The sequence below is a fragment of the Bos mutus genome, chromosome 25, assembly GCF_027580195.1.
Source record: "Bos mutus isolate GX-2022 chromosome 25, NWIPB_WYAK_1.1, whole genome shotgun sequence".
Classification (NCBI taxonomy): Eukaryota; Metazoa; Chordata; class Mammalia; order Artiodactyla; family Bovidae; genus Bos; species Bos mutus.
Window position 1 is genome coordinate 39092899 of NC_091641.1, and position 18615 is coordinate 39111513.

The 18615-nt window shown below is 53.4% G+C and overlaps 1 protein-coding gene across 3 annotated transcripts in view; it reads left to right on the top strand.

Moving 5' to 3' along the window:
- Positions 1-2978: 2978 nt before the first annotated feature.
- Positions 2979-18615, top strand: part of NLRC3 (NLR family CARD domain containing 3) — a 30370-nt gene continuing 14733 nt past the window's right edge. For 2 of the 3 annotated variants that reach the window (XM_070363193.1, XM_070363194.1), the window contains exons 1-6: positions 2979-3285; positions 12764-12856; positions 13598-13659; positions 13919-14120; positions 14210-15959; positions 16950-17036. In XM_070363193.1, coding sequence (XP_070219294.1) covers positions 13943-14120; positions 14210-15959; positions 16950-17036 — 2015 coding nt within the window. In that variant the 5' untranslated portion in view covers positions 2979-3285; positions 12764-12856; positions 13598-13659; positions 13919-13942. The remainder of the gene's footprint in view (positions 3286-12763; positions 12857-13597; positions 13660-13918; positions 14121-14209; positions 15960-16949; positions 17037-18615) is intronic. The other variant, XM_070363195.1, reaches the window with a different exon arrangement.

Here is an 18615-nt window from a genome sequence, read left to right on the forward strand (position 1 = left end):
GGCTTTACTGAAAGCTTCTAGACGCCACACTCCAGTAACGGGCTGTGGGAGGGGGGCCCCAGCACCCCCACACGTTGTCTGCATCTCTGGGGCACCCAGGCCTGCTGGTTATTACTAATAGAGGTTTGTTCCCTCACGCACACGCTGCCCACCCACACGCCCTCAGTCAAGAGTCCTCAGCAGGCTCTGAGCTCTGCCCTCTATGCTCCCCCGCTGGTTTGTTAACTGCAGGCTCGGGCCACCCACCTGCAGGGTCCGTCCCCCTGGGTCAGAATCTGCATTTTAACAGGGTGAGTTTGTGAAGCTTGCTCTGGCCCAAGTGCTGGGCCCTGTGGAGAAGTGGGAACAGGCCGGCACCTCTGGTCACCTCCACCTCTGGTGGAGGCTGTGAGGGTCAGTGCTTGGGGGGCCCAAAGGGACAGCTTCCCGGAAGAGGGGTTTGTGAGCTGGGCCTCAGCGGCCTGCAGCGTTTGGGGAGGTGAAATGGGGCTTCCTGAACATGTGTTGTGTGTCCTAATCCGTGACCAGGCAGAGGAGGACCCGGCCTTCCCCATGTCTGCTGCTTGGGGGCGGGCGACAGGAGAGAAGCCGGGGCTCAGATCCCCGCTTGATCAGACCGAAGAAGCTACCATGTGTTTCCTGGATGAAGGGCTTGAGGCCTCCTCCCCTGTGGGCTGTGTTAGGGGAACGAGATGAAGTCAGGCAGGAGGGAGCTGACCAGGTCCTCACCTGGGTCGCTGGCTGGCTGGGAGACCCTGCGGCTTCAGGTGCACAGTCCAGGGTCGGGGATGGGGATCCTGGGAGCCTCCCTCCTCAGATGGCATCCCGACTCCCATAACACTACCAACTCCAGGTGGATAAGGAGGCATTGGGGGAGAGATTACAGTTGATAAAAAGCCACCAGCTGGTGAAGCCAGGGAAGGTGGGCCTGGGGGCCAAAGACCCTGAAGACCCTGGCCTGTGCAGTCTGGCCGGGGCATCCCTGGAGGCCAGCAGGAGTCAGCAGTGGGCCTGTCCAGGCTCAAGGCACAGCCTGAACTGAGTGCAGAGCATGGAAAGGCAGTTAAACCAGCTACTACATCCTGTAGGAAAGACCACTACATCCAGATAGTCGGTGGCGCCTGGGACAGCATGACTGAAAGAATTAAACCCAAATCAGGCATGAGGGACTAGGTCCAGCTAACTGGCTGAAAAGGAGCCAGTGATGAAGAGCTGTTGTCTCCCACCGCCCACAGGGAGCCGAGGCCCGGCTGGCCAGGGCACAGGAAGGACGCACACTGAGCTCCAGGCAGCGGAACATTTGCCCGTCGGAGGAAACGACGGGACGCCCACGCTGCACTGTGATGTGATCTCCCGGGTGGGTTCCACTTCCTGTGGCCTGGACTCGGCCTGGACAGGGCCACTCACAGCAGTCGAAGGAGGCCCACAGCCCAGCTCGAGCCGGGCCCAGGCAAGGGGGCCCCGGGGGCCTGCACAGCCCCAGAGAGGCGCCTGCAGGCAGGAAGCCTCAGGCTGTGGGCAAGCTAGGAGGGGCCCGTCCAGTGGACCTCAACTCCGGGTGGATGGAAAGTCCCAGAGTGAAAACCACCGTGGGATACACCCACCCCAAACACACGAACACCCCCAGGAGAGCCGGGAGAGGGCCTCAAACTTGTCAGAGCGGCCGGTGGAGGCAGCCTGGGGTCTGGCCCTGCCGGCCACGGGCCATCCCTTCGGGGGTGGGTGGGGGATGGGGGAGGGAAGTCGCGGGGCAGTGCCTACTTGAGGTGATCCCAAGATCCCCACAGAGGATGCTGTTTCCGCCTGTGCTCAGGATCCTTAGTGGTGGAGGGAGGAGCAGAGCAGCCTCCCGGCCTCTGCCGCATGACTGCGGTTCCCATGCCCCTGCGGTTCCCACATCCTGTGGGCGCCTGCTCTCAGACGCCTGGGCTGCACCGCCGGACGAGGCTGCAGCCGCCAGTCTGCACTCTGCCTGCCTGCACCCCAGGGGCTCCTCGAGGGCAGCCTCTGTGTGTTCCCCCAGCACCCAGCCCGCACGTAAGAGGGAGGGAGAGACGGGAAACTGGCCAGGAGGGTGACCCTGTACGAAGCACTTCCGATCTGCCGCCCTGGTTCCCCTCTCCCCTCCATCACCCACGCAGCTCTTGACAACGCATGCCCCCTCCCACCTCCCCTCACACACAACCTGCTGCAGGCATCTGAGCCTACCACCCTCCTGCTCTGCAACCATCCCTGGCTCCCACCTGCTCGCAGAGGGAAGCTGAGGCCCCCCTCCTGTCACTCTGCCCCCACGTCATCACCTGCTTCTGTCGGTGGCTTCCCATGGAGTGGTTTGCTCCCTGTCTGTCACCAGAGGATGTCCTATATTTCTCCTCCTTTGTAACTTTTCTCACGTTCACGCTGGGCTGTGTCCTTCCCCATCGAGGCAGCACGTGTGCTGAGGTCCACCTCCAGGGGCCTGAGTAAACCACCACAGCCTGGTGTTTCAGGCACAGCTGACCTGCCTCGGGGACAGGAAGACACTGCGGGGCACGGCTGAGGCAAAGGTGCCTGCTGGGTGCTAGAGAGAAGGAAAGTGGATGAGGCTGGGGGAGGAGGGGTGACCGTGCAGCCCGAGGCAGGACACAGCTCCAGCCCTGGCCAGTCGGCTGCCTGCCGTGCGGCCTTGGGCAAATCACTGAACGCCCCACACGCGCCTGGTTCCCTACCCCCACCACCATCCCCCAAAGGCAAAGGTCTGCTGATGTGAGCCTGTCTCCTCTGTAGCCTTGGCTGGACCACTTTTCCCTGAGCATCAGGTCCGCAGGGGCACTTGGTCCTCGGAAGAAGCCTTGGCAGCAACCCCTGCCTCTGGCTTTCGGGGTGATGACGAAGCCAGAGAGCTGGCCAGAGGCAGCCACAGCTCACTCATTTGTCTGTGAAGCTTGTTGGCTTTTGAAATGAGACAGGAAGGAGGGTTGAGGTGGAGCCCGGCACAGGAAGAGGTGAGGAGCCCCGGCTGCAGTGACAGCTGGTGGGCTCAGGGGAGTGCAGGAGCTAGCGGGCCGCATCCCCGCTGCCCTGCACAGTCAGCAGCCCCCGATCCATCTGGACAGGGATCACTCCCACCCTGGACAGATTCTGTCGGCTGAGGGGCCCGGCTGACCGGCCGCAGAGATTTCCAGGACGTCCTGCCCTCCACCCAGCTGCCTCTGTCCACTGGAGCAAGGCGGAGCCCAGAAGTGCCAGGATGGAGCAACCCCAGTCCCCCAGTCTCGGCCTCCCTGGGGAAATGAGGCCCGGGAGGTAAGTCGAGTGCAGGATGGGGGAGGAAGAGGAGACAGCTGACAGGAAGGACCATGACTCTTAAGGCCTGAGCTGCCCTGCGGAGGGCTGGCTGGGGCAGCCCCGTGAAGGTGTCCCTTCGGGTGCCGGGAGCTGCTGGGCAGGACGAGATCACAGTGTGGATAAACAAACACATGCCCAAGGGCAGCCCACCATGGGCGAAGGGGACAAAGCCCAGCTCCCCAGGTACCAACGACAGGACGCCGGGAGGAGCAGGAAGTAGCCGGAAAGCGCTGCAGATAGGCAGAGGTGATGCTGAGCAGGGCAGCCTGTGGTTAAGCTTGAAATCAGCGGACCTTGGCCCCATCCGGGCAGCCCTCTTCCTCCCTTAAGATGGAGGGGACAACACCAGACCTGCCCAGTGTCCTGAGGACCCAGGAAGGTGGTGCAGGGGGGTGGGATTGGTTACCCAGAGCCTGCTTCCTAAATGTCGCCTTCATGTTGGGTGAGCAGCCTGCAGGGTCCTCACCCAGCCGCGCCCATGGATGGAGACGAGGCTCATCATTCTGAGAGGGACAGACTCCTTCTCAGAAGAGGCGCCATGGAGCAGGTCCAGAGTGGCTGTTGGCCTGGGGTCCTCTCCCATGGCCAGTCTCCTGGGCCCGAGGCTTCCTCCCTGTCCTCTCAGTGTAGACCCCTACTTCCCCAAGCCCTGGGGCTCACCTTTAGTCACTGCAGACCATCCTGCAGAGAACACCCCTCAGCAGCCACTGCTGCTGGCCCCGGGAGGTCCTGGGAGTGGGGTGGTTCCTGGGCCACCTGCTCGGCTCCCCTCCTCTGTTGTTACTGGCCCAAGGGTGGAAGCCAGGTTGCGGGGGGCTCTTATCCGAGAAAGGGTGCCAGATGACAGAACAGTCTATTAATTGTGAATCTCAGATTAAACAATGAGGTGGTTTTTTCTTTTAAAGTTTAAGTATGTCCCAAGTATTACACAACATATACTAAAAGAATTATCTGGGGACTTCCCTGGAGGTCCAGTGGTTAAGACTCTGTGTTCCCAATACAGGGGCACAGGTTTGATCCCTGGTCAGGGAACTAAGATCCTGCATGCTGCACGGTGCAGCCAAACCACCCCCCCAAAAAATTGAAAAGAATTACTTGTTTACCTGAAATTAAAATTTCACTAGGTGTCCTGTATCTTAATTTGATAAATCTGGCAACCGTAGGCAAGGCTTAGTGGGGCAAGAAGGATGGGTGTCTGATGAGGGAGTATCTGCTCTGGTGCCGGTGGCTAATGGGACCCAGAGTTGGGGAGCTCACCTCCCCACTTTCCCAGGCACACGCGGCTGGCCTCTTCCTCCCCGCTCACTCCTGCCTGCTGCCTTCTTCGTCACTTGCCTAACCACTCTCTGGCCCAGGGGTTCTCCATTCTGGCTGCTCATTAAAATCATCCAAGCAGCTTTACCACACGTCCACGTAGGGGCCCTACACTAAACCAGTGAAGTCTCTGTGTGGCCGGACTAAGCAGTGGCTTTTCTAAAACAGTGCTGCAGAGAATGGCCATGTAATCCAGCCACCCCACTTCTGGGTGGACACACAGAAGAGCTGAAAGCAGGACCTTGAACTGCTAATCTGCCCTCCCTTGTTCACAGCAGCATCGCTCACAAGAGCCAAAAACTGGAAACAACCAGTGTCTGCCTATGGGTGGAGGCCTGAACCAAATGTGGTCCATCCATAAAATGGAATATGATATAGCCTTAAAAAGGAAAGACATTCTAACACACATTACAACATGGATGAGCCTGGAAAACATTATGCTCAGTGAAAGGGGCCAAATATACTGCGTGATCCCACTTACTTGAGGAACCCAGAGTCATCAGATATACAGGAACAGAAGGTAGCCTGGTGGTGACCAGGGACTGGGGAAAGAGGGATGGGAGCCAGAGTCTCCATTGGGAAGATGAAAAAGTTCTAGAGGTGGATGATAGTGATGTTTCACAACACTGTAAATGTACCCAATGCCACTGAATAGAATGCTTAAAAATGGTTAAAATAGTAAATTTTATGTTATATACATTTTGGTGGTGGTGGTTTAGTCATTAAGTCATGTCTGACTCTTTGGGACCCCAGGCTTCTCTGTACATGGGATTTCCCAGGAAAGGATATCGGGTGGGTTGCCATTTCCTTCTCCAGGGGATCTTCCTGACGCAGGAATCGAACCAGGGTCTCATGCACTGCAGACGGTCTCCTGCATTGCAAACAGATTCCTTACCACTGAGCCACCAGGGTACACTTTACCACAATAAAAATTTTAAATTAAAAAAATATACAGTGCTCCAGACAATGTTCTAGAGGCAGTAAGCCTGGCCCTTCTTCCACATGGTCCTGCGTGCTCCTGGCCACCACCCAGTCCCCCCCAAGGCCGTCAGTTACCCGGTGAGCGCACCTGGACATCCAGTGCAGGGGGCTGTGTCCAACCTGGGCCACACCCTGACATCACACCGAGAGCAGGACGCAGGCCTGGGTGTCCCAGCTCGTGTAAGAAGAGGCGGCAGGAGCAATTCTTTGTTTTGGTTTGCGTACATTTGAACTTTTAGACAGCTGCTAGCATAGCCGTCTCTAAATTGAGGTATAACTTAGCCAGTAAAGTGCGCTTGGGGCTTCCCACCTGGCGCTAGTGGTAAAGAACCCACCTGCCGATGCAGGAGATATAAAAGACACTGGCTCGATCCCTGCGTCGGGGAAGAACCCCTGCAGGAGGGCATGGCAACCCACTCCAGTATTCTTGCCTGGAGAATCCCACGGACAGCGGGGCCTTGCAGGCTACAGCCCATAAGGTCACACAGAGTTCACGACTGACGCAACTTAAGCATGCACGCACAAAGTGAGCTCAGTGGAGTTTTACATATGTGTACACCTGTGTGTACTCTGCCCAAATTAATAGGTAGAGGTGTCCAGCAACTTTGACGGCTCCCTCACACCCCTGTCCAGTCAGAACCGCCTCCAAGGGTGACCACATGTTCACTTCTATCTTTTCAGATCAGTCTGGCCTGATTTTAAACCCCCTGCAAATGGAATCACAGAGGGTGTCTCTTTTGCATCAGATTTCTTTCTCTCACAATGTCTGTGAGAGTCAGCCATGTTGTTGAGGATATCAGTAGCTTATTCTTCTTCTTTATTATGTAGGATTTCATTATATGAACGTTCAAAAAAAACCTCATCCTTTTGTTGGTGGACATTGGTTGTTTCCATTTTGGGGGGACTTTATGGACAAAGCTGCTATAAATGTTCTGATCTGTGGTTTGGTGGACATAAGCACTCATTTCTCTTGGGTTTATACTTCAGGGGGAAATTACTGGGTCACAGAAATATGCTTATTTAACCTTATTACTAACAAATATTTTTCCAGAGTGATCTTAAGTTGCATTTCTCTAATGACTTTTGATATTCTCTTCTGTGACATTCTTCAAGTTTTCGGCTCATTTTATCATTGGATTTTTGTTTCTTACTGATTAATTAATGTGTTTGGGATGTCGTGTCCAAGTCAGAGGTTTGCTTTCTCACCCTTTTAATTATGTCTTCTAACAAACAGATATTCCTGATTTTATTTCATTCAGAGATTCCTGAATCCCAAAACACTGCTCTTTTCTTTCATGCTTAGTGCATCTTATGATCTGTTTAATCTTTACCTAGGCCAAGTTCATAAAGATGTTCTCCCGTGTTTTTTCTAAGGCTTGACTATGTCAGCATTCACACTTAGATCTCTGATCCAGCTTAAATTAATGTTTTGTGTATGGTGTGAGGTAGGGGTCATGGTTCCTTTTTCCCACATGAACATCCCATTAGCCAACACAGTTTAATGCAAAGACCACCCTTTCCCCACTGAACGGCAGTGGAGCCCCGTTATAAACCCAGTGATCATATATGACCAAGCGATCGTATATATGTGGGTCGGTTTCTAGACCCTCTATTCTACTGCACGGTCTATTTGTCTGCCCTTGTACCAATATCCATAGCTCTACACTAGGTTTTGTGCTTTTTTTTTTAAGAGAAGTTTCTTAAAAAATTATTTGACTGTACTGGGTCTTTGTTGCTGTGCGCAGGCTTTCTCTAGTTGCAACGAATGGGGGCTACTCTCCAGTTGCGGTGGCTGGGCTTCTCACTGCTGGCTTCTCCTGGCTTGAGGGCTCAGTACTTGTGGTACATGGGTTTATCTCCCAGTGGTATGTGGGATCTTACCAGACCAGAGATGGAACCCATTTCCCCTGCATTGGCAGGTGGATTCTTAGCTACTGGATCACCAGGGAAGTCCCTACATGAAGTCTTGATACTGTGTACTGTGAGTCCTCAGGCTTTGTTCTTCTTCGAAATGATTTTGTCTATTTCAAGGTTTTCTGTTTATGTTTTACAATCAGTTTGCCTCTCTTCCCCCTCTCCAAAAAACCTGCTGGGATTCTGATGGAGATGTCAATCTATTAATCTATTTGGGAAAGACAGACATCTTAATAATATTAAGTCTTTCAATCTGTGAACATAGCAAATCCCTAATTTTAGGTCTTCTTACTTGTTTTATAGTTTTCAGTGTAGAGGTCATGAAAATTTTTTGCTAGATTTATTCTTATATATTGGATATTTTTATGGCATTTCGAATTTTTACTTTTGATTTGAGTGTTACTTAGTAAGTAGAAATATAACTGATCCCTTTCATGTATTGATCTTGTGTCCCGAAACCTGAAGTTCATATATTTGTTCTAACAATTCTATTGTAGATTCCTTTGGATTTTCAATATATATAATCATGTCAACTATGAATAGTGATCACATACATTTATCTTTTCCTTTTCTAATCTTGATGTCTTTTCTTTCTTTCATTTGCCCTATTGCACTAGCACCTACTTTATTAAAAAAAAAAAAGCAACCATCAACTAGGATAGGTTACCCCTGAGGAGTGGAAGTCAGGTTTATATTTTACTTACTTTTATGTTACTTATGTGATTTTAGTGTTTGCCTTTTATAATTATATAAGTGATATTTTTAAATGAGGGGAGAGCAGTACATATCAGTTAGCAAAATCTTTCACTTTTATGCATTGGAGAAGGAAATGGCAACCCACTCCAGTGTTCTTGCCTGGAGAATCCCAGGGGCGGGGAAGTCTGATGGGCTGCCATCTCTGGGGTCGCACAGAGTCGGGACACGACTGAAGCGACTTAGCAGCAGCAGCAGCAGAAGTAAGCAGTTGAAATTCACAAAATAAGAAGCACTTCCTTAATCCCTCTGTCATATATTTCCAGCTATCCTCTAGCCAGACAAAAATGATATCTTATTTTTTTTTAAGTATCTTATCATAATTCTCCTTTGCACACTGATTTTTTTCCCACATAGAAATACACTGTAAAACATACAGGAAGTTCAACAAACTCCAAGTCAGATTAATTCAGAGACCCACATCAAGACACATAATAATCAAACTTTCAAAAAACAAAAAGAATCTTGAAATCAGCAAGAGAGAAGCAAATCATCACATACAAGGGATCCTCAATAAGATTATCAGCAGACTTCTCACCAGAAACTTTGGAGACCAGAAAAGAGTAAGCTGACATGTTCAAAGTGCTCCAAGAGAGGAACTATCAACCAAGAGTCCTAAAACCAGCAAAACTGTCCTTCAAACCTTAAGGAGAAATTTTGTGTTTCATGTGACGTACGATTCAAAAAACATGTTTTTCATGGGCTGGCCAAATTCATTGACTTGAAATGTTATTTCTGTCACATTACCAAATCCCTTCCTATGTAAATAATATAAATATATACTTGTTCCTGGACCCTATGTTATGTTTTATTGACTTACGATTCTATTTTTGTGCTATCCCACCCTGCTATATACATAGCTTAATAATAATGAAAGATTATATTCAAGAATGCAAGTTCTGTCGGAGAGAAAGTGGGAAGGGATAGTTAAGGAGTTTGAGAGGGACATGTACGCACCACCATATTCACAATGGATAACCAACAAGGACCTACTATACAGCACAGGGAACTCTGCTCAGTGTTATGTGCCAGCCTGGATGGGAGCGGGGTTTGGGGGAGAATGGATACATGTATATGGACGGCTGAGTCCCTTTGCTTTTCAGGTGAAACTTCCACAACATTGTTAATCGGCTATACCCCGATATAAAATGAAAAGATTACAGTCTGGAAAAAAAAATCATGGAAATCTAAATAAAAAAAGAATGCAAGTTCTTGCCACAACAAAGACCCGAAGCGAAAAAAAAAAAAAAAAGACTGCAAGTTTGGTTTGAAGTTAGGAAATCCACAAGTGCAGCTCACAGTTTAAAGGCAAGATAAGTCACGGCACTCCCTCCCGTGACTTCACACACACTGAGATACGTCCACACTCCTGAGGACCAGGGCTCGAGCCCCTCTGACCTTGCCTCCTAACCCCATGGTGAGCCCACTCGCTCGCCGACTGTGCTCTGGCAAGCGGCAGGGAAGTCCACTCGGGTCTTGTCCTGCCTGCTAGTCTCCTGGTTCTCTGCATGACTCTCTCCCAACTTTCAGATCTCTGCTCACGTGTAGCTCTTTCACAGAGGCATTCCCTGGCCACCGGGATCCCCTCTGCCCTCCCCCGGGACCCTGACCCTCTCCATCATGCGCACGGTTTATTTTATTCAGGCACTAACTGCCATTTTCTTCTTGTGCCATTATCCTCCACCCCCACCACACTCAAAAGGTAAGGACTTGGTCCAATTGTTCACCGTTACATCGACAGTGCCTTCAGCACACATCAGGCCCCCAGTGAACATCTGGTGGCTGGATGAATGACTGGAAGGATAATGCTGCTGCTGCTGCTGCTAAGTTGCTTCAGTCATGTCCAACTCTGTGTGACCCCATAGACGGCAGCCCACCAGGCTCCTCTGTCCATGGGATTCTCCAGGCAAGAACACTGGAGTAGGTTGCCATTTCCTTCTCCAATGCATGAAAGTGAAAAGTGAAAGTGAAGTCGCTCAGTCGTGTCCGACTCTTAGCGACCCCATGGGCTGCAGCCTACCAGGCTCCTCCATCCATGGGATTTTCCAGGCAAGAGTACTGGAGTGGGGTGCCATTGCCTTCTCCAGGAAGGATAATAAATCGTGCAATTAGATCAATGCCGCTAAAAAGTCATTTGCTCATTTAGCAGACAAGCCTAAAAGTTTTATAAAATGTGGAAACATACCTTACGAGGCAGGTAGATTATACAGCACAAATCTTATTGTCAGTAAAAACATGGTTTTTAGTCCAATTCAACTGCTTCCTGGTCATGCATCTCTGGGCAAAATCATTGAACCTCTCTGAACCTCTATGTTCTCCTCTATAAAATGGGAGAAACAATGGTAATGAGAATTGTTACAGAACATAAGGAAATGATGTGAGTCCAGTGCTTAACAGAAGGTCAGGAACACAGTAAACCTTCAACAAGTATTATACAGTGTTAACCTGAATGGCAAGAAGAAATGAGGAATTGAAGGAATCTTTTCCCAAGAGGAGAACTAATTAGAAACTGGTCATAGGGACTTCCTTGGCAGTCCAGCAGTTAAGATTCCACTGCACGGGTTCCATCACTAGTCGGGGCACTAAGATCGCGCACGCGACTCGGTGTGGCCAAGAAGTTTAAAAATAAATAAAAACTTTTAGTTAAAAAGAAATAAAAGAAACCAGTCAAAAACATCAGGTCTAACAGTTTGGGCTAGAACTCCTCCTGGGAGAGTCAGGATTCGGACAAGGATGCTGTCCTTCAACACTGCTGGCAGCAACAGTGAGGTGTGGCCATGCAAAGAAAGTGTTCAAAATCACAGTTAGGTTTTTAGAGAAGAGATGAAATTATTGTATTGCAGTCATTCAAAAGCCTGAAGAGAGGGTTTTTTTTTTTTTTTTTCTGGTTTATAATTCATTATTTTTGGCTGTGCTGGGTCTTTGTTGCTGCCTGGGCTTTTCTCCAGCTGCAGCGAGAAAGGCGGCTCTCCAGTTGTGGCTTCTCACTGCGGTGGCTTCTCTTGTTGCAGAGCAAGGGCTCTTAGGGCTCACAGGCTTTAGTAGTTCCAGCACAAGCGTCCAGTAGTTGTAACTCACAAAAGGGTCAGGAGGCAAAGTCTGAGAGGCTCTGGAGCACAGCTCAACAGCTATGGGCACACGGGCTTAGTGGCTCCTCGGCATGTGGGATCCTCCCAGGTCACGGATGGAACCCATGTTTCCTGCATTGGCAGGCGGATTCTTTACCCCTGAGCCACCAGGGAAGCCCCTCAAAAGCCTAAAGAGAGTTAACTGAGAAATGATGAAAACTCCTGGGAATACTTAACACCTGGATGGGATAATGAGATTAAAATACACAACAAGTAATTGTCTTCTTTGACACCAACAAAATTCATAACAACAACAAGAATTATTTAAAAATACTTAGACACAAAGAAGAAACTGGCAAGATCTAGATAAGAAAAACTATAGTTTAGCAAAGGATCTAAAGGAAAACCTCAATAATAGCTCCATTAATCCATGCACGTTAATACAGCTTAAACCAGTATCCTAGCCAGTTTCTTTTCCCCTTGGTATTAACATTTAGAAAAATGAAATAAAAGAGCCAGAAGGGACCTGGAGAAGTAGAGGGAGTGTGGCCTTGCTGCTAAGTCGCTTCAGTCGTGTCCAACTCTGTGTGACCCCATAGACGGCAGCCCACCAGGCTCCTCTGTCCCTGGGATTCTCCAGGCAAGAACACTGGAGTGGGTTGCCATTTCCTTCTCCAATGCATGAAAGTGAAAAGTGAAAGTGAAGTCGCTCAGTCGTGTCCAACTCTTAGCAACCCCATGGACTGCAGCCTACCAGGCTCCTCTGTCCATGGGATTTTCCAGGCAAGAGTACTGGAGTGGGGTGCCATTGCCTTGCCCTGGCCTATTTCTGAAGTCCCAAAGTAGTTCAGCCCAGTTGGACACTATCTACCTCAAGTTGGCTGCACTAACTCTTCAGTGTCACCATGAACTGAATGCTTGGAAAATACTGTTTTACTTATTGCCAAGATTCTTTTGCGCTTCCCAAGTGGCTCAGTGGTAGAGAATCCACCTGCCAATGCAGGAGACTTGGATTTGATCTGTGGGCTGGGAAGATCCCCCGGAGGAGGAAGTGGCAACCCACTCCAGTATTCTTGCCTGGAGAATCCCATGGACCGAGGAGCCTGGCAGGCTCCAGTCCGATGGGTCACAAAGAGTTGGATGTGACTGAACACACACAAACTTCTTTTAGTATTTTCCAGGTAGAAAGATCCATCCCAAGTTAAAATGCCCAGGAAGCCCAATCAAATCCAAAGTAGAGGAGTGTGTTGGATCCTGGGGGCTATAGCCAGTGGATCTCTCTTAAATGAACCCTATCAGGACCCAGAGAGCTCCAGGGCTGGAGGGTGTGGGTCAACCACTGCCTCTGCCACCCAAGGCAGCAGGTGTAGCCTCTGCCCAGCCTCACGTCCTTTTTTCTCTCCTAGACCCATGGACAAAGGATGGCTGACCCCTGCCCGCTGAGTGCCTGGGGCCCTGCTGGAGGGGCTGCCGAGGGCTGGACACCCTGCCCGCTGCAGGTGAGGAGGGGGTCCTCCAGTGCCCGCCTTGGTTGAGGGAGGGACACGCGGGGGCGGCCAGCTTTAGCCGTGGGACCCACTCCAGTCCCCAGGGAGGAAAGGGAACGTGGGTGGGCAGGGCTTTGCCTCTCAGTGCCCGCATCACTGTCCCCGGCAGAAAACACGCTGCCTGCGGTTCAGGAGGAGCCTGTGCTTCCCGGAGACACAGGACACGAAAGGAGCTGAGTGGCTGCTCTGAGAACCAGTTCTCCCCTCCCTTTCGTCTCCTCCTTTCTTCTTTTCTTTTTAAATTAGCAGACTTTAGTTTTTAGAGCAGTTTTTGGTTCATAAAAGAATGGAGTGGGAAAGACCGAGATTTCCCCCTCCCCGCCTACACGCACCCTGCCCCGCCAGAGGGGCATGTTGGTTACAATCGGTCACCTACACCGACACGTCACGGTCACCCAGAGTCCAGAACCGGCATCAGCATCAGCCCTGGTGCTGTTCCTTCTATGGCTTTGGACAAACATACACACCGTTGCAGTATCACAGAGTCGCTTCCGTGCCTCGGCAATCCTCTGCGCTCCACCAGTTCATCCTCCCCAGAGCCCTGCCGGCCACTGTCCGCTCACTATCTCCGTGGCTCTGCCGTTTCCAGAAGGCCATGGGGCTGGAACTGTACTGCACGCAGCCTCTCTCCGTGGGCCTCTTCCACCCTTCCCTCTCGCCGGTGGACCTGTTCCTAATTAGCCCCGTTTCCAGGTTACAAATGAGGACACCACGGCACAGCGAGCTCAGGCGGCCCGTCCAGTGTCGCACAGACGGTAAGTGGCAAAGCTCAGATTCCAGCCCGGGGCTCCCTGCCCCTGGCGATGCTCCTGGCAGCAGGGCCCACTGTGGCCACCCAGGAACAAACCACGCCCCCCCCAAACCCGTCCTGGAGGCCAGACCGAGGGCCAGCCGCCCGCCATCCGGGGAGGGAGAGAGTGGGCCTTCATCCCACCTGGGCCCTGAGGCTCGGTCACCTGTCCCAGGCCACTGGGCGGGACGACAGAGGCAGCAGGCCCAGGCCTCTCTCCACAGCCCCTGGCCGCAGTCCTCGACTCCATGAGGAAGCAGGAATTGCGCCCGGGTGGGGAGACTGGCCAGGGCCACACCGCCAGCTCCCCAGCCGAGCAGGTGAAAGCCCTGGTGGACCTGCTGGCCGGGAAAGGCGGTCAGGGCTCCCAGGCCCCGCAGCCCCCCAACAGGACGCCAGAATGCCCGCTGAAGCCCCGTGGCAATGGTAGGCCCATGGATGGGGATCCCCAGGCCTTTTCCCCCTCCCCCTCCCCCCCGCCTCTCCCACCCTCCCCCATGGCCTCTGTCCTGCAGACTTGAAGATACAGAAACACCGGGAGGCCCTGCTGAACAGGACTGGGGGCGGCCCCGAGCTGGGCAGCCCCTCCCCAAGGCTGACCAGCCTCCTGATGGTGGAGGGCCTGACGGACCTGCAGCTGAGGGAGCACGACTTCACGCAGGTGGAGGCTACGCGCGGGCGCTGGTGCTCAGCCAAGACCATCGCCCTGGACAGGCTCTTCCTGCCCCTGTCGCGTGTGTCCATCCCCCCCCGCATCTCCATCACCATCGGGGTGGCCGGAGTGGGCAAGACCACCCTTGTGAGGAACTTCGTCCACCTCTGGGCCCGAGGGCAGGTGGGCAAGGACTTCTCTCTGGTACTGCCCCTGACCTTCCGGGATCTCAACACCCATGAGAAGCTGTCTGCAGACAGACTCCTCCGCTCCGTCTTCCCGCACGCTGGGGAGGCGGGCCTGGCGTCAGCAGTGCTGAGCAAAGCCCTCCTGGTCCTGGATGGCCTAGACGAGTGTAAGACGCCCCTGGACTTCTCCAACACTGTGGCCTGCATGGACCCCAAGAAGGAGATCCAGGTGGACCACCTGATCACCAACATTATCCGGGGCAACCTCTTCCCGGAAGTGTCTGTCTGGATCACCTCCCGTCCCGGAGCTGCTGGCCAGATTCCGGGGGGCCTGGTGGACCGGATGACCGAGATCCGGGGCTTCAGCGAGGAGGAGATCAAGACCTGTCTGGAGCAGATGTTCCCCGAGGACCCTGTCCTCATGGGCTGGGTCCTGAGCCAGGTGCAGGCTGACCGGACCCTGTATCTCATGTGCACCGTCCCGGCCTTCTGCCGGCTGGTGGGGGCAGCGCTGGGCCACCTGCACCGCAAGAGGCCAGGGCCCCCGGACGCCGAGCTGTGGCCCCCGAGGACCTTGTGTGAGCTCTACTCGTGGTACTTCAGGATGGCCCTTGGCGGAGAGGGGCAGGAGAAGGCCAAGGCGAGCCCCCGCATCGAGCAGCTGGCCCACAGCTGCCGCAAGCTGGTGGGCACGCTGGGCCGGCTGGCCTTCCACGGGCTGGTCAGGAAGAAGTACGTGTTCTACGAGCCCGACCTGAAGGTGCTGGGCGTGGACCTCGTGCTGCTACAGACGGCCCTGTGCGGCCGCTTCCTGCAGCGGGAGGAGACGCTGGCCTCCGCGGCCGCCTACTGCTTCACTCACCTGTCCGTGCAGGAGTTCCTGGCGGCCGCGTACTACTGCAGCGCCTCCAAGAGGGCCATCTTCGACCTTTTCACCGAGGGTGGCGTGTCCTGGCCCCGGCTGGGCTTCCTCACACACTTCCGGAGTGCGGCCCAGCGGGCCATGCAGGCTGAGGACGGGCGGCTCGACGTCTTCCTGCGATTCCTCTCAGGCCTCTTGTCCCCGAGGGTCAACGCACTGCTGGCCGGCTCCCTGCTGACCCAGGGCGAGCACCAGGGCTACCAGGCCCAGGTGGCCGAGCTCCTGCAGGGCTGTCTGCGCCCCGACGTGGCAGTCTGCGCCCGGGCCATCAATGTCCTTCACTGCCTGCGCGAGCTGCAGCACACCGAGCTGGCCCGCAGCGTGGAGGAGGCCGTGGCCAGCGGGGGCCTGGCCAGGCTGACCAGCCCCCCACACCGCGCCGCCCTGGCCTACCTCCTGCAGGTGTCCGACGTCTGCGCCTGGGAGGCGCCCCTGCCCCTGTGCCTCAGCCCCGGCGTCCTCCAGAGCCTGCTGCCCCAGCTGCTCTACTGCCGGAGCTTGAGGTGGGCGCTAGGGGCAGGGGCAGGGTGTGCAGGAGGAGGGTACAGTGAGGACCGGGCGGGCTCCTCCCGCCCCCATGCCCCTCTGTGTCCCGTCCTGGGGCTGCTGTCACCAAGGACCACAACCCAGGCGGCTTCAAACGACAGAAACCTCTTCTCTCCCGGTTGTGGAGACTGGAGTCTAAGAGGACGTCGTCAGCAGGGCCGTGCTCCCTGGGAAACCTGTAGGGACGGTCCTTGGGTCATTCCTGGCCTTCCCAGCCTGCGGTGTCTGCCGGCAGTCCTTGGCTTGCAGACCCAGGCTCTGCCTCTGAGGTCACACGGCTGTCTCCTCCGTGTCTGTCTTCTCATCGATCTCTCTCTCTCCTGGGGACACTGGTCCCCACGCTGGGTTACAGACCACCTCACTCCACTATGACCTCATCCTCGCTCGTTATCTGCAACAACTCTATTTCCAAAGAAGGTTGCATTCCTGAGGCATGGGGGTGGGGGGTTGTAAACACCAGTATATCTTACAGGGGTAAACCACTCGACCCACAACACCCCGTATAGCACCCCAGTGCTGACAGAGGCCACGCCCATTCACTCCACCCTCAGCCTGTCATCCTCTGCCCACTCTCTGGACTTTGGTGGCAGGGAGGGGAAGGCTGGAGGACCAGGGCCATTCTACAATCCTTAAAGGAGGGCAGCTGGTGTCCGACTGACACACACACTGTGGGGGCTGCAGGGAAGACAGCCCCGAGGGTCAGAAGCCCATGGTTTATGCCACTGAACCTCCCAAGTCGCCTGGTGGGAGAATTCTGAGCACGCAGGTGTCCTGGCACAGATCTCTGAGTCGCTCAGCAGGGGCTTCGCTGGGATGGAGAGGAGGGGGCGGCAGAGGGTCTCAGCCTAGGTGTCTGAGCTTAGTGGCCACTCCAGTGCCAGGGACCTCATCCCACCTGCCCACGGGCAGCAGTAGGACCACTCACTACCGCTGTTCCTCCTGACCAGGCTGGACACCAACCAGTTCCAGGACCCCGTGATGGAGCTGCTGGGCAGCGTGCTGAGTGGGAAAGACTGTCACATTCAGAGGATCAGGTAACACAGACCCAGGAGACCCCACACAGGGTGCTCGCCTGTCTCTCAGGGTCCGGGGCTCTTTTCACATCCTCCTCTCTGCTCAAGTGGCCTGCGATGCTTTCCAAGAGAGGTATCTTCAGGGCGTGTGGCTCAAGGTGCAGACTGCTTGTTTCCACCCATTCCAGAAAGTTCCAGAGGCCCAGGTACCTCACTTGTAAGAAGAGAGAAAGGATATGGCAAGAGTCAGATGCTACCGTAGATACGTTTTCTCAATACTGTATGCGTGGATGTACTGCCAGGCCCGATTCACTCTACATCCCTCTCAGAGTTTGCCCTCAGATGGTATTCAGGATTACATCTTTAAAAAAAAAATCCAAACGTTTAAATTTAAAAATTCATATTAATTAAAACAATTTTAAATATCGCATCTTTACTATTCTAATTAATGACAGTTTATATACTAACTGCAGAGCAGATCTATATGCTCATGAAATCTCTCCTATAAATAACATAGCCAAGTCCAAATAACACCTGATTTGAATCAATGTGATGACCAGCAGCTGGCTTTGGGAGAACTAGGGAAGTGAATTTAGAGAAAATAAGACTCAGAGTGTAAATTTTCATAAGCCTCACATAAGCTTCCAGCTTTTGAAACCATCTTTTTCTGAAAAGACAAAAATATAGACTGAGTCCAGACCCAAAGTAAGTCATTGAGGATAGTGGTCAGAGTGGTGAGCTCTGTGTGACCTTGGACCTCTGTGTGACCTTTGTGCCTGAAGAGGGTAAACAGTAGGGGTTCAGGGGTCCCCTGGACCACTCTTCAGTGTGTTCAGGGTATACCCTTTCAAGGTAGATAGAGATGTACATTTTATTAAAGTCAGCTTCATAGCTCAACCATTTTGCTTTCTTGCTTTAGAGAAAGGACAGGGGCCACGGGTGTGCTGGAGCCACAGGTTCAGCCACCAGGTCATGAGCAGGAATTTTTACATGTTGACAGTGCTAGAAATTGGCCACAGTGGGAGTATTTACACCATGGAAATTAGCCAACGCAACAAATCAGGGCTTTTGTTATTTCGCTTTTTCCTGAGAGTTGGTTCTCCAGCACAGCCCTGGCTGGAATCCACGTGGTCGTCTGCAGTAACTGCCCATCCTCTCTGCTGCACTGTTTGTGTAGAAGCTGTTGCACTCGATTCTGGTCAGACTTCTCCCTGGGGCCCTCTGCTGGGCTTCCCAGGTGGTACTAGTGGGAAAGAACCTGCCTGCCGGTGCAGGACACAAAATGAGACAAAGGTTCGATCCCTGGGTCAGGAAGATCCCCAGGAGGAGGGCATGGCCGCCCACTCCAGGATTCTTGCCTGGAGGATCCCATGGACAGAGGAGCCTGGCGGGCTGCAGTCCATAGGGTTGCGAAGAGGCGGACATGACTGAAGTGACTGAGCACGCACACATGGGGGTCTCTGCTAATGTGAGGGCCTGTCCACCCACTCTGGCCCTACCATGCCCATCTGCTGGGCCTGGCTCATCTGGTCTCCCCCTGCGTCCAGGCCCTGATGATGCTATGGTGGCTGACGGGTTTGGATCACAGGCCTGGAGTTGC